Here is a 15886-nt window from a genome sequence, read left to right as displayed (position 1 = left end):
TAATTAATTAATAAAAATGAAAAAAAGGTGAGGGTGTAGCTCAGTGATAAAGCTCTCCTGAGTTCAATCCCCAGTGCCAAAAAGAAAGAAAGAAAGAAAGAAAGAAAGAAAGAAAGAAAGAAAGAAAGAAAGAAAGAAAGAAAGACAAATGAATTCAGGAACTAAATATTTTTTTTAAAAAATGAACATCTATACTCATCAAATTTCTGCAAAAGTCTAACTCTTCATAGAATAGTAAAGGCCAAAGCTTGGAGATGAGACACCCAAGGCCTAATGAATAGGCAAAATTGAATTTAACAAAGATTTCCTGGTGGAGGGACACTGAGAGCCACTCTCTCCAAACCCACATTGTTGTTCAAATGTGGCTTAATGAGTATCAACATTGATTCCTAGTCATCTATTAATTCCCTCCAATGTGGGACTGGACCAACCAGGAAAAGTCCATCCTGGCACTGAGATAGAATCAAACCCTAACCATTAGGTGATGCATCCAGAGGAAAAAAAATCTTCATTCCAAGGGGGAAACATAAATGGTGCTCAAATCAACAGGAAGTAACCTTGTCAAATCCTGATGAAGGGGAAGCAGGGTGCTGCAAAGTGAAGGTCCCTGGGCAGCCCTGCCTGATGGCAGGAACTATCACAAACCAGTCAGCCCCAACCTCAGCTGTGCATAAAATAAACCCATAATTTCTAAGAGGACACCTGGCCAGTCACCACCTATTGTCCTTGAACTTGAGGCCACCCTTGGTACTGAATCTGTGGAACCAGTGATAATTGATTCAAAGCTGCCTTTGACACCCTGTCACCCTTTGTCTCCTGGATGGGGCACTGACTCATCTTTCCTTAAGTGTCCTGCATTTCTGACCTATTATGACTGACTACACTTTTCTTTGGAGAGACACTGTCTGTAGTGATATAGGTTGACTGTAATATTGACCTGCCTTGTGCACCAAGTCAGGGGTAATAAGAGAAGCCAGGGCTGTGGCATGAAGTCACCCTTTCAGCTGGTGACACACAGATAAATTCCAGAGAAACTTAAAATTAAATCAGAGTGTAGATTTCAAATATTGTAGAGCATAAAAACCAGAGACAGTGTTGGATGTAGCCTTAATCCTATATAGCTGCACACACACATGAAATTAAATGTGTTTCATTTGTGGTAAGTTATTATGTGAAACAGAAACCAAATATAAACTTAGCCAATTGTAATTATCCATCTTACATATGATTATGTGATGTGAGCAGGGACACTTTCCAAGAAGATACCCCCAAAAGACCATCACGGTTTAGACGCTGTGTCTCTTAACAGCTCACATGTGACAATGTTTTGGAGGACAAATGATTGGTTTATAGCCATAACCTAGCCAGTGAATTAATCTCTGGTGGGATTAACTGGGAGATAATGGGGGCAGTTGGGCTGTGGCCGGAGGAAGCTGATCTTTGGGGTGTGAATATGGGTGTAGAGTTTGTATCTGCAAGTGGCCATCTCTCTCTCTGCTTTCTGGTAATGTGAGCCTCTTCCCTCTGCCACATGCTTCTGCCATGATGTTCAGTCTCAACTTGGAGGTGCTGTCTCTGGATTGAGGCCTCTGAAACCAAGCCACCCAAATAAACATTTCCTCCACTGTAGTTGTTGTCCTTGGGTCTTTAAGTTACAGCACCATAAAGCTGACTAAAACAAAGAGACCGAAAAAACAGAAATGCAATTGTCTAACCGCCACCCATTATTAAGTGGGTGGAGATTTTGGAAGGTGATCACATACTGCTTTCTGATTGGATGCTGATCAATCAGATGGAGGTGGGGGCGTGGCCAGAGAGGTCCTAAACGCTTCTGCAGAGCCAGAAGAGAAGCACAAGTGTCTTGCAGCCTAAGGAGACACATCCTGATCTACTGAAGCTCAGAGCACCTGCACACCTGGCCAGATCCCGTAAGTCCATCACTGGCCTAAGGACCAGCACCTTCCCTCCTCACCTGTGTGGATTCAGGAACAATTTTGTTCCTGTCTTTTCTCATGAAGCAACTTAGGACTTCAATTTTGCTTCTCAGTGTGGTTTTGCCTTTATGCTAAATATTAGGATTTTCATTTTGGTTTATGTCACTTTCAAATTTCCTTTTTTTTTTAATGTTTTTGGTACCCGGTATTGAACTCAGGAGCACTTTACCACTGAGCCACATCCCCAGCCCTGTTTTGTATTTTATTTAGAGACAGAGTCTCACTGAGTTGCTTAGCACCTACTCTTGCTGAGGCTGGCTTTGATCCCTTGATCCTCCTGTGTCAGTCTCCAGAGCCTATGGAATTATAAGTGTAGGCTCCCTCGCCCAACTTTTATTCATTTGTTTATTTTTTTGATTTTTAAGGATTATATGGACAATATAATTTATTTATTTACCTATTTATTTGATGGTATGGTGATTGAACCCAGGGCCTTGTATATTCGAGGCAAGCACTCTAATTACAGAGGTATATCCCCAGGTCACCATTTATTAATTTTTATGTTCTGCTGAGGATCAAGCCCAGTTCAAGCCCCAGCTACTTTTTTTCACCAAGGAGATTGGATTTCTATTTCATTCTAATTGATTGCAATTTTATTTTCTGATGATGGAAATATTTATATTGTGTGCCTATAAATTATACTCTTTTGCTGGGTTGGTGGCACACACCAATAATCCCACCAACACAAGAGGTTGAGAAGGCTGGAGGACTAGAATTCAAAGCCAGCCTCAGAACACGAAATGCTACACAAATCAGTAAGACCCTGTCTCCATCTCAAATACAAAATAGGCTTAGGGAAGTGGCTCAGTGGTTGAGTGTCCTAAATTCAGTCGCCAATATTGGCCCCTAAAAGACTATAATGTATGGCCTATGTTGTTTTGTAATTTATAATTTGTTTAAACAAATTAAACCAAAAGCTTCAAATGATCTCATGGAATAGTTCATAGATTCTGCTCTGATCTGTTTGTTCTCTTCAACATCCCCCCTAAGATGGCAGAATCTCACATGTGTAACAGATATCCATGAGACTCTGTAGTAATTTCCAAGTGTTTTATAACATGGCCACAAGCTTTATAAATGTTCATTTTTTAAAAAAATTAAAACGAATGTCACCCATATAAGGGCAAGTCCATTTTTAGCCATATAGTTGTTGAATCTAGGAGCCTACTGTTTAGGTCACATGACACTCCAATTTCCCTTTTAAAAGGACAACCTAATAATCCAAAGCTTTCACCCATAAGAGTGAGGTGTGTTTATAGACTTCCCAGTATCCCCTTCCCAGAGGCTGGCAATGGATGGGATAGTGGCCTTTTCTCTGGACCATATTCCAGGATCTTTCTTCTTTCAGACTCCCCAGGATGAGCGTCCAGTCCCCACCCACGCTGATGGAGCTGGCAGGGCGCAGCCTGCTGAGCGACAAGTCCAGGGCTGCCCTGGATCTGGAGGACCTGCCCATAGAGCTCTTCCCACCACTCTTTGTGGAGGCCTTCAGCAGGGGACACACTGAGGTCCTGAAGAAAATGGTGCAGGCCTGGCCCTTCACCCGCCTGCCCCTGGGGGCCCTGATGAGGAAGCCACAGCTTGAGATGATCCAAGTGGCCCTGGAAGGGCTGGACATGCTGCTTGCCCAGCAGGATCACCCCAGGTGAGGGGGACCCAGGTGGCCTGGAAGGGAGCACCCTCGGGGCCAGGGAAGGAATGGGTATAGGCAGGGAGAGTTGGTGCTGAATTGTGCACCACAGGCTTCCTGTGCTGCCAGCAAGGAGTGGTGGAGAGGCCTTGGCCATGCTGAGCCCCATCTGGGAAAGGCTTCCAGATGTGGAGGTGCTTGTGGCAGCTGTGGTGACCCATGAAGGAGGAGGCTGTACCTGTCCCTGCCTCAGTCTGTACAAGTGGGGAGGGAAGTGGATGGAGAAAAGTGAGACAGAAGGAAGAGGTGGAGCAGGGGGCAGCAGCTGAGAGGTGAAGGAAGGGGCCTCAGGGCTGAGACTCTGCTGTCGTCCCCGCAGGAGGTGGAAACTGCAGGTGCTGGATTTGCGGAATGTTCCCCAGAACTTCTGGAGGATGTGGTCTGGAGCCGTGGTTGACACCTGCTCACCAGAAGACATTAAGAAGAATCGAACATTGAAACTTGGTCCAGCAATGGCAGCTAAGCAACCTTTCAAGGTTTTCATAGACTTGAGCCTCAGAAAAAGACCCCTGGATGAATTCCTGACCCACTTGTTCCTGTGGGTCACACAGAGAAGGGACAGGCTGCACCTGTGTTGCAATAGGCTGAAGATCTTTGGGAAACCCACCAGCCACACCAGGAAGGTCCTGAGACTGCTGCAGCTGGACTCTATCCAGAAGGTGGAAGTGCACTGCACCTGGGCGGCCTCCAGCTTGGCTGCTTTTGCTCCTTTCTTGGGCCAGATGAGGAACCTGAGGAAGCTGCTTGTCTCCCAGGTCTATGTGCCTGCCTACACCTCCCAAGAGGAGCAGGAGCAGCTGCTCACTCAGCTCACCTCACAGTTCCTCAGGATGGACTGCCTGCGGAAGTTCTGTGCCAATGCTATCTTCCTCCTCAAGGGCCACCTGGAACAGGTGCTGAGGTGAGTAAGATGGGGGAGAGCACCCTCTGCAGACCAGTTACAGGAAATTTGCACCTACCAGCCACTGAAACTCTCATGGTTAATAAGACACTGGAAGTTCAATAACCTATCCTTCTGTTCCTATTCGATCCTGAATAGGATCGAATGCATAATGTGCATTGGAGCAGACTCCTAAAGGAGGGTCCATAGTGTGGGAAGTGCCACCATGCTGGGAATCCAGTTGGGAGGGACAGGAGCTAGGGATGCGATTGATGTTTCCTCCATGAGAGGCCTGTCCAAATAAGGTGGTGGAAAGTGGGTAGAGAAGAGGGCTTGGAAGGAGGGAAGCCCCCACACTTACACCTGTCAACAGAAAAGCTCTGTGATCCCCAGCTGGGAGCAGAGGACCTGCCTCTATACCCACCTGGGAAAGGCTGTTCTGAACTCCAGGTAGTGATCCTGGGTGTAAGGGTCAGGAGCAGGGGTGGAAATCTTGCTGAGGATATAGGGTGTGAGCCTCTCAGAGGGTTAACCCCAGGGGATTTTGTTACATCCTGCCCAAAGTTTTCCTTCATACATGACTCCCCATGACCTCCTGTGGCCAGACCTGTGACTTTCTGCTTGGCAGTGAGGAGGGGACACAGAGATGTGGACTCATCTTTTCACAGGAGATGTGGTGAAAGGCTCACCCTGACATGGGGTGATGTGAATGACCAGATTCTGCAAAAGGCAGCATTCTAAGTGTGGACCATTGTCAGATCACCAGGGTGACTTTGGGTTTGGGCCATTTTGTCTTCTCCCTCCTTGACATTGCTCCTCAGTACTAACTTTCTGGTTTTTCCTTAGGCACCTGAAGACCCCCCTGAAGACCCTCTCAATAACCAACTGCCCACTGTCAGATTCTGACTGGAATTATCTTTCCCGATATCCAAACACCAGACAGCTCAGACACCTGGAACTGAGGGGCACAAAACTGACCGATTTCAGTCTGGAGCCCCTCCAAATCCTGCTGGAGAGCACTGCAACCACCCTGAACAGCCTGGACCTGGAAGATTGTGGGATCACTGACTCCCACCTCCAGACTCTCCTGCCTGCCCTGAGCCGCTGCTCCCAGCTTGTGATCTTGAGCTTCCATGGGAACTGCCTCTCTATGTCAACCCTGAGGAACCTGCTGCTTCACACTGCCAGGCTGAGCCAGTTGAGCGTAGAGCTGTACCCTACCCCTGTGGAGAGCTATGATGTCTGGGGTACCATCCACCCAGGGAGATGCTCCCAACTCTGTGCTGAGCTGACAGCAATAGTGAGGGACTTTCGGCAGCCAAATATCCTTGTGTTCTGTACTGTCCCGTGTCGCCGTTGTGGCTACAAGTTCATGTATAACCAGGGCCTCACTCACTGCTCCTGTCCAACACCTGCCTAGTTGGTTGGGTTTCAAAAACATACTTCTAGGCAATTGGAGGTATAAGCAGGAGGTAAGGTCACCTTATGGGGAACACAGAGCCCACCATTTCAGACATTGCCTGAAGTGTGGATGGGGAAAGGAAAGTACAGCAGGGGGCTCCATTGGAGGGAAGCCCCCCGAGGATAGGCCCTTCAGGACATGTGTCTTTATAGAGACATACATAGGGACCTGGATTTCTAGAATGGGATTTAGGCTTGATGGGCACAAAAAGAAGCTATTGTGTTTCATGGCTGGTCCATAAATAGTCAGAAATGAACAGAATCTCAAGGTTAGTCTTCTGATGTCTTCTGCACTGGATTTACCTGGCTTCCTAATGAAACCTTGGGATTCTCCAGGTGCTGTGGAGAAAGAAGGCATGGAGTACTTGGTGAACAATGAGGTTCAGCCCCAAGAAGTCAAGGTATCAAACTGAAATCTGGTCATGATATGTGGCTACTCTGTGGCTTAACACATGCAGATTCACACAGATGGATTGGAACATTCTACGTAGGCATTGAACATGAGCCATTGCAAGGAAACCGCTTCTCAGTGGACCTCAGTGCTACCCAGACATTAAATGCTGGCCCTTCCTCATGGGTCTCCATGTAGACCCAGAAAACTCAGGTACCAGTCTCTGGATCTGCTGGGCAAGGGCATCTGTGCACAAGACAGGCCTAATTGCCTCACTCCCAGTGCCTGCAGGAAGTGTCCATGCTGCTCTTTGATCAGAGCCTCTGGGCCTCATCAAACCTTGCCTGTCATCCACCTAGGTAGTCTATCCTCATTTAAACTAGTGGTGCCCCTTGAAGGTATCCAAATTACCTTTCAGCAAAATAGTAGAATCATATATGTAGATAACACTTGAAAATATTTCAAAATGAAACTGAATCAATTACAAGCTCTGGTGGGGTGGGAGTTGCACATAACTGACAGATCTTGCCCTAATGCTTCCTTCCACTGAGGACTGCACTGATAGGGTTGTGGAGCGGCCTTAGCCTTAGTTTCCCATCCAAGGATGAGAACGAGGTCCACTCAGTCTTCATTTGAGGTGTTCTAAAGCTGCCTCTGGACGTGTTTTAATTATGGCTTGAATAATCCCCCACACATAGTGAACTGGAACCCACTTTGATGTGTCAACAGAGCACAGCTCACTCTTGGAACTGGTAGCAGAGTCTGGACCAAGCACAGCCGGCCTCTCTGTCACCCACAGAGTGATCTTTGTGCCTTGATCCCTCTTTATGGCACTTTCTTTTCTCGGGCTCTAAGTCTAGCTTGCACATGTGGGGCAGGTGGAAGGTTCTGAATGACATTCAATTTGTTGGATTGTAGGATCAAATAAAGTCAAGGAAAATCTGCATAATGAGATCTGTCATCATGTGTTCTTTAAAGAGTTATCATGACTAAAAAGGGTCTTGAAGATACTCTGGTGCCTCCAGACCCCTTGAACACTGGATTGGTTTGAGGGCACTTTGTTTTCTCAGATGCCTGGGGATAAAGCCCTCACCTCTCTTTGAGTTCCTCATCTTTTGACTCTAAGTTGATTTGTGCTCTGAGAGAGCACACAACTGTAGGATGTCATAACAAACAGGACCTGGGTTGTAAGGGTGGCTGGGTCAGGAAGTGGGGACTGCGTTTTTCTCCTTGGCCTCTGAAAGATGCAGAGTCATTTGTGCACCTGTATTCAAAAACTCTACAGCCCCTTCTGGAACACTGTCCAGTTTTACCTCCATAATCTAGAAACCAAGAACACATGCTATTCTAGAAAAATGAGTGAACTTCATCAAATCTAACTCAGGGAGCTTGGGACATTTCTCAGTGGTGGAGCACTTGCTAGCATGTGGAAAGGCCTGGGTTCCATCCAAGGCATCAGGTAAATAAGTAAACAAATAAATAAATATAAAATTGGTGTGACCACTATGGGAAGGTTTAATTGGAATAGAATTAATTGATTAATCTGTTAGAAATATTCAAAAAGAAAGAAACACAACCCACATGAAAACAATGGAAAGCATTCTTTAATTGGTCTGGACAGGTGGGTCAAATTGATGTCCTGAAAGATTCTCTTCAAAAAACAACTGAAAAAGCTGGCTTGGTGTTGCTCAGCTGTAGTTCCAGCAGCTCAGGAGGTGAAGCAGAGGAAGGTGAGTTCAAAGCCAGCCTAAGTAATTTAGTGAGGTTGTAAGCAAGTTTGTGAGACCCTGTTTCAAAATCCTACCTGAGGATGGGGCTCACTGGTGTGGCACCCTTGAGTTCACTGCCTTTGTCCCCAAAACAATAACAAGCAAGTATGAAAAGCCTGTTGCAGTGGCTCATGCCTGGGATCCCAGCTTCTCGAGGAACTTTAGGATTTTATTCTTTCTCCCAATATTACTAACTGGAGCATGACCCACCCTTATATTTTCCAGTCCCTTGAGATTCAATATTGGGCCATTTATTTGAGATCTATTTTCCTAATGAAGGTATTTGTTGTTGAGGACTTCCCAGTTAGAATTGCTTTTGCTGTATCTGCAGGCTTGAATATCTTGTGTGGCCCTGTTCATTGGTCTGCAGGCATTTTATACTTTCTTTTTTTATTTTTATTTATTTTTCTTATTTCTCACATACATGACAAAGTATTGATTTCTTCAATGACCCATTCATTTTGGGGGAACACGATGAAGAATTCCCATGCTTTGTAACTTTCCAGGTGTTCCCCCTGCTATGAATTCCATTCTTATTAAATTTATGGAGATTTATTTTGAGAATAAATGGAGAATGTGTCGTGTGCTGTTGAGAAGGATGTTTGCTCTGCAGTGGTTAGGTGGAATGGTCTGTAAACGTCTACTGTGTGCAGAGATGATCTGTCCAGTGCTGAAAAGGGGAGTTGAAGCCTCCACTGTTCTTACTGTGTTGTAGGCGACTTCTTCTTTTACATTCCAGTGATATCTCTTTTGCACATGTGGGTGCTCGGGTGTCAGATACATGTATTTGTACAATTGCTGTCTCATGTTGTTGAATTGACCCCATTTATCGTGTGATCACCTTGTCTCTTTTTATTGTGTTAATCTGTAGTCTATTTTATCTGACAGTAGTCTAGCCATTCCTGCTCTAGGTTGGTTTTCTTCATGTGGAATACCTTTTCCATCCCTTCACCGTCACTCGGTGTGTGTCCTGATGTGAAGTGATTTTCTTGTAGACAGCAGGTGACTGAGTCCATTAAAAAAAGAAAATCCACTCAGTCACTTTCCATCTTATAATTGGGGAGTTTAATCCATTTAAATTCAAGGTTTTGATTGAAAGATACAGAATTATTTCTGAATGGTCTTATTTGTTTTTAGTTTCTCTTTCTGATTTCTCTTTCAATCTTTTTCTCTATTTTCTTCCCTTACTCTCTAGTCTGTTTCTGTGGGTTGGCGTTTTCTTCTGGCATAAGTTTGGATTTCCTTCTTTGTCATTTGTGAACATGCTGTCATTTTTGTTTTTTTCGTTGGGCTTCATCTGGGATTTTGAAAAATTTTACAGTTTCCAAAGAGCATTTTAAGCTGAACAGAACAGAACCTCCCTCTGCTCTGATACAAGTACTCTGGATTCCATCTTTTTCCTTGTAACTTCTGCTTTGGTTGCCTTAGTTTTCTTCTCCTGGTTTCCTGCATTCCTTAACCTCTTACTGTGGCCATGCTTAACACTCACCATTTTGTTTTTAACTTTCCTATTAGTTATGTGAATGTTTAAATATTCCTGTTAAGTAAGCCAGGCACACTGCTGTATGCATGTAATCTCTCAGGAACCTGAGGCAGGAGCATTGCAAATTGAAAGCTATACTCTGCAACTTAGCAAGTTCCTAAACAACTTAGTGAGACCTTGTCTCAAAATCAAATATAAAAGTGGCTGACTTCCCATTAGACCCAACCCATTCAAGAGCCTTTACTCTCACCTGTGGCCTGAACTGGAAGATATGCTGTGTTCCCTTCCTGTAGAAAGCTGGCTGTGAGATACACCAAGAAACCATACAGCACAGAAAAAATTTTGAAATGCAAGGGCAGGCCATTTCTGAGATCTTAAGAGTGCTGCTTCCACACTGGAAGTAGAGAGTGAGTGTGTGTTTTTATTTTTCTATGGGGGATACACAAAGGCTTTTCCATAGAATATGATTCACCAAATAAAGCAATGGGTGGGCTGTCCCAGCCTGACAGGTACAACCCAAACCCAGAGCTACAGAGCAGTCTCTACATCTCCATCATGTTCCTCTTCTCTGAACTCTCAAGACCTCTGGCAAGGGAGGCCACCAGGACTCTTCAGGGGTAATAGAATAAGTGAGGGATGATGCATACACACATATATAAATAGGTAATATGTGTTAGTTTTTGTTTGTAGCTGAGGTGTAGTTTAGTTGGCCTCTGAATGAAAGCCCTTCCTGTGTCAAGGAATTCCCCACCCAACATGGGAGTCTCCAAGTAAGGCAGGGTCCACCATCAGTAGATAGGAATGAAAATGTCAAATGTATTTTTCTGCATCCTGATGTGGTTTGGGGTTAATGCTAAGGTGTGACCTGTGCCCCCAATGTGCTATGTCACCTGTCTGAAGGTCCTAATCAGGATTTCTGTGGGGCTCCAAGCTGTGATCCGGGATAGATGTAAGGATGGCCTTAACCTAAAAATGGCCTAAGCCAAAGTATTTCCAGTTGAAAATAAACCTGCAGGTCCACCAGGCACAGCCTCCAGAGCCCTCTAGTATGAATCAGGCACAGCCTGATAAAAACAAGTCTCTGTTCACAACCCAGTGGAAATTCAGAGCAAAGTCATGGTCATTTGCCTTCACCCTGATGGGAGTCAGAGGTGAAAGGTCAGGGCAGAAATTGTCAAACCAGAGGTCATGACCCAAGAATGTAACACATCACTAAGAAACACGATAATAGCTGATAGGGACTGAAATGGTGAGCAGAGCCCCAATATTTAGTAGAAATGATGGAGCAAGTGAACAGACATTCGGCCAGCTGCACTCATGGACACATGCTGGAGAGCCTGATGAGGTCCTGACTTGGGTACCTTGTTCTTTTGTTGAATATAATTTTGGGGTGGGGGTTTTAAAAATGTGGATTGTAGTGGACACAGTTGAACAACCTCTAATTCCACCAACTTAGGAGGTGAGGCAAGAGGATTGCAAGTTCATGGACATCTGAGCAAGTATGTGATAACCCCACTCAAAATAAAAAATAAAATGTACTAGGGATGTGGCTCAGTGTTAAAGTTCCCCCGGGTTCAAACCCCAGTTCCTCCAAAAAAGGGGGAGTTTGGGATGTGGTTCAGTGTGTAACAGGGGTTTGCTTGATGCTTTCACTAAATGACTTGTGGCTTTGAATCTTACATATATTTTTTGTTTTCCCCAAGTCTTCTCCTTAACTTCCTCCTCCCTGATCTTCTTGTCTCTGATGTTCTCCTTCCTGGTTTCTTCACTCTAATCTAATTTTCTCAGAAACACCTCTGTAAAAACAATCTGTTCATCACTAATCTCTAGGGTATATAAAGAACTCAAAGAGCTATGCACCAAAAAAATCACATAATCCAATCAACAAATGGGCCAAGGACCTGAACAGACACTTCTCAGAAAAGTATATAAAATCAACAACATACATATGAGAAGATGTTCATCATCTCTAGCAATCAGAGAAATGCAAATCAAAACTACTCTAAGATATCATCTCACTCCAGTCAAAATGGCAACTATTATGAAGACAAACAACAATAAGTGTTGGTGAGTTGTGGGGAGAAAGGCACACTTATATATTGCTGGTGGGACTGCAAATTGGTGCAGCCAATACAGAAAGCAGTATAGAGATTTTTGGAAATCTGGGAATGGAATTTCCATTTGAAAAAGCTATTACTCTCCTCAGACTATACCTAAAGGACTTAAAAACAACATCCTACAGGGACACAGCCACATCAATGTATATAGCAGCACAATTCACAATAGGTAAACTGTGGAGGGAACATAGATGCCCTTCAGTGGATGAATGAAAAAAAATGTGGCATATATACACAATGGAATTTTACTCAGCACTAAAAGAGAATAAAATCATGGCATTTACAGGTAAATGGATGGCACTGGAGAAGATAATGCTAAGTGAAATTAGAAATTCCCTCCCAAAACAAATGCCAAATATTTTCTCAGCTTTAAGGAGGCTGACTCATAGTGGGGTAGGAAGGGGGACCATGGGAGAAATAGATGAGTTCTAGATATGGCAAAGGAGTCGCAGGTAAAAGAATGAGGCAGGGGATTAGCAAGGATGGTGGAATGTGATGGATACCATTATACAATTACATGTAAGAAGACAAGAATTGGTGTCAACATACTTTATATACAACCAGAGATATAAATAATTGTGCATCAAGAAAACCCCTGTTACATTCTGCTGTCATTTATTTTTTTTAAATCAAGTTAAAAAAAAATAACAACCTGTTCCTGATATGCAGAATGATAGCCTTTGGGACAGAAGACCTACTGTTTTTTTTTTCTACCAAAATAGCAAACATTCCCTTTCATTTTTCTCAAAACTGTGTCCTCATTGTTATGTTAGCATCAGGGATACGAACAGAGCATTTGGCAACAAGTGATTTTGTGGTATATGGCAACTGAGCTCAAAACAGAACCATTAGAAGGTCTACACTCAGACAGTCTTCCCTAGTGACCTACAGCCAAGAAGTTGTATCACATGCCTGCAAACCTAGCAATGCCGGAACTGAGGCAGGAGAAGCACAAGTGGGAGGCCAGCCTCAGCAAGTTAGCAAGATCTGTCTCAAAATAAAAATAAATGGAGGTGGATATGTAGCTCAGTGGTAAAGCACCACTGGGTTCAGTCCCCAGTACCAAAAAAGAAACACAAAATGGTGGCACATAGTTTGTGATGCAAAGAGAATATCACATTTCTTTCTCTTCAAATGACCAGAGGTCTGGACTTAGGGTCTCTACATGTAGTTTCCCTTCATTCTAATAGTTTTAATTTCTGCTTTGGTTCAGATCATATGAAACTTCATTCCTTCTGTTTTTCTTTTTGTTTTTCTGTTGTATTTTTTGTTTTTGTTTTGGTTTTGGTTCTGGGGATTGAATCCAGGTGCACTACAACCCAGAGCTACATCTCCTTTTCATTTATATATTTTCAGTTTGAGATAGGGTCTCACTAAGTGGCTTAGGGTCTCATTAAATTGCTGAAGCAATTTAATCCTTGCTTAAGCAATTTGATCCTCCTGCCTCAGCCCCAAGTCATTGGAATTACAGACACATGCAACCACACTGTGCTAAGTTTCTTTATTTCCCCTTTACAAATATGTGTGGGTGTGTTTTACTGGGTATTGAAGCCTAGGGATGCTCTGTTACAGCTACATCCCAGGCTTTTTCATTTTGTATTTTCAGACAGTGTCTTGTTAAATTGCCAAGGCGTTGCTTGAACTCATAATCCACCTGCCTCAGCCTCCCAGGGAGCTTGGATTACACATGCTGTTCACCAAACCTGGAACAACACAACATTTTTCAAAGGCTGGACTCTATTCTGATTTATTTTTTTCCTGGGACTCCACTCCAAATGACACGCTGTCACGTGTACAAAATACACATGACAATCGAGCCTCGTCTCAGAGTTAGCATTTTCCATCTCTTAACTTGCAAATATTCTCAAATACTATATGTGGCTTTTAGCATTGCTTACATTTAAATGGAGCCTGTTGGTACCTGTCTATAATTTAGCTATTCAACAGGCTGCAGCAGGATGATCATGAGTTTAAGACTAGTATGGAGAACAAAGTGAGATCCTGTCTCAGCATAAAAGAGGGATGGGAACCAGATATGCTGGGCCATGATTGTAATCCCAGTGGTTTAGGAGGCTGAGGCAGAAGGATCACAAGTTCAAAGCCAGCCTCAGCAACTTAACAAGGCCATAAGCAGCTTAGTGAGACCTTGCCTCAATAAAAACTGAAAAGAGCTGGGTATGTGGCTCAATGGTTAAGTACTCTTAGTTCAAACACCAGTGCCAAAAGAGAAAAAGATGAAGAATGGAGAGGAGAAAGAGGGCTAGAAGTAGCATAAGGAGGAGGAGGAGAAGAGAAAGAAAACAAAAACAACTAAGGACAGATGGACAACCCTGACCTAAGGCAGAGTCCACCCACAAGCTGCCCATTCCCTCTACTGGGCACAATGGCATCTGGCTCTAAAACCCAGCAGTAGAAAGTTAATTGATAGGAAAGGGGACACACTGGGTCAAGTCTGCCCCCTACTGGCTCATTTGACACTGATTTTTAGGTGGCTGTTGCTTCAGATTACACTTTTCTGTGATCAGCGCTGACTGTGGAGATACCAGGCATGAAAATTAATTCAACACCAACATCCCCCACCCCCAAAAGTGATTTTCTGTTTGTTTGTTTTTGTTACTGGATGGTGTAGGGGCTGGTGGTGCACCTGGGTAGAGGCATCTTGGAGGGCCCTGGGGAGATGAAACTAGAAAACTGCACCCTGGTTTTTGGTGAATCTAGCTTTCCTGCTGAGTGTTGTTTCTTTTTAACATCCTTTTAACTACTGGAAAATAAAGGCACCAAACACTTTCTATATGGAAACTCATGATGCCTGAATTGAAGCAAACTAATAAGAAGAAAGAAATTATCAGAGGCTGGAGTGGAGCAGCCACAGTTAAATCATAAATAAGGTTTTTGGAAGGAAATATGGAGAAGTTCCTTAACCTCAAACACCATCTGAAGTCTATTTTAAAATGCATTAATTACTTTTGAATTTATCCACCATTCCCTTTAATAAAGATGAGAGTGTTCCTGATTAAAATGGAACTGGCTATGTCATTAACAATATCATGAACAAATTCCTGATGAAGATAAATGGTGGGTGTAATGGGTAGCAATGGTGTTTGGAAGAGAAAAGCAAATAGAGACAGAGGTATGGAAAGGAGAGGAAATTATGAAGGGAGAAGAAAGAGAAGAGAATAAAGTAGACCAAATGAGACAGGAGAAGATACAGGGAAAAGTGGATTCAGGGAAAGAGAAAATAATATGGAGATAGAGATAAGGAAGATAGACAACAGGTGATAAGGAAAGAGAGACACCATTCACTGATAGAAAAAGGAGAAACACTTCTCATATGCAAAAGGGTCTGGTGGAAATGAGGCCAATTCATCCTTAAATTACCTGGATATGATAAATAGAATCTGGATCCACAATTGTTTTTCAGATTTGATTTTTAAAAATTTACCCATAAGGCTTAAACATACCTGTTCCCAAATCAATAGCACTAATAGTACTGAAGACCCACAAACAAACATTCCTTCAAAACCACTAGAGGAATGATGCACCATGTACAACTCATAAAACTCCTTATGTCTCAAAACTGAAGGATACCAACAAAAGGGGTAAGGATTCTGAAAGTCGATCACCAGGTAGAGGACAACTCTCAAGAGTTCAAGGAAGCAAAGTTTGCCACTCTATCTGCTCCAGGTTATTCTCAACAAGTTCCACAATGGATCTGTATTTAAAGCATCCTCAAACATCCAAGTATTACATGTCAAACCTGACACAGAGAAGGTTTTTTAAGAATTACTATTCATTGGTTAAATTATAAGTAGGGTTTTTTTTCAATCTGAATCCTTCTCCTAAATCTTTTAAATATATTATCTGTCATCCTGCATCCAGAAAATTATGGCACTTGCAAAGACAAATAAAAATGGTAGTTCACTTTTAAATTATTATTATTATTATTATTATTATTATTATTATTTCTACTAGGGATTGGACACAGAGATGATGTACCACTGAGCTATCCTCAGACATTTTGGTTTTCTATTTTGAGACATGGTCTCACTACGTTTATCAGGGCCTCACTGAGTTGCTGAGTCTGGCCTTGAACTTAGGCTC

The 15886-nt window shown here is 43.3% G+C and overlaps 1 protein-coding gene and 1 pseudogene across 1 annotated transcript; one reads left to right on the top strand and one right to left on the bottom strand.

Annotated features, from left to right (window-relative positions):
• Nucleotides 1-15886, bottom strand: part of LOC144249315 (rho GTPase-activating protein 29-like) — a 573679-nt pseudogene that overhangs the window by 128415 nt on the left and 429378 nt on the right.
• On the top strand, nt 3353-5984 carry LOC144249133 (PRAME family member 20-like). The gene is made up of 3 exons (XM_077791326.1): nt 3353-3478; nt 4047-4585; nt 5411-5984. Exons 1-3 carry the CDS (start codon nt 3353-3355, stop codon nt 5982-5984), a joined length of 1239 nt encoding a protein of 412 aa, XP_077647452.1.

This window comes from Urocitellus parryii, chromosome 11 (genome assembly GCF_045843805.1).
Source record: "Urocitellus parryii isolate mUroPar1 chromosome 11, mUroPar1.hap1, whole genome shotgun sequence".
In the NCBI taxonomy this organism is placed as follows: domain Eukaryota; kingdom Metazoa; phylum Chordata; class Mammalia; order Rodentia; family Sciuridae; genus Urocitellus; species Urocitellus parryii.
This window is presented reverse-complemented; position numbering and strand designations above follow the sequence as displayed.

Bases quoted from the DNA above. Each gene is read 5' to 3' on its own strand.
- LOC144249133 (XM_077791326.1), top strand. From the start codon at position 3,353: ATGAGCGTCCAGTCCCCACCCACGCTGATGGAGCTGGCAGGGCGCAGC. The intron at 3,479-4,046 runs GCCTTCAGCAGG...AATGTTCCCCAG, and splicing joins TCCCACCACTCTTTGTGGAG to AACTTCTGGAGGATGTGGTC. The intron at 4,586-5,410 runs GTGAGTAAGATG...GTTTTTCCTTAG, and splicing joins CACCTGGAACAGGTGCTGAG to GCACCTGAAGACCCCCCTGA.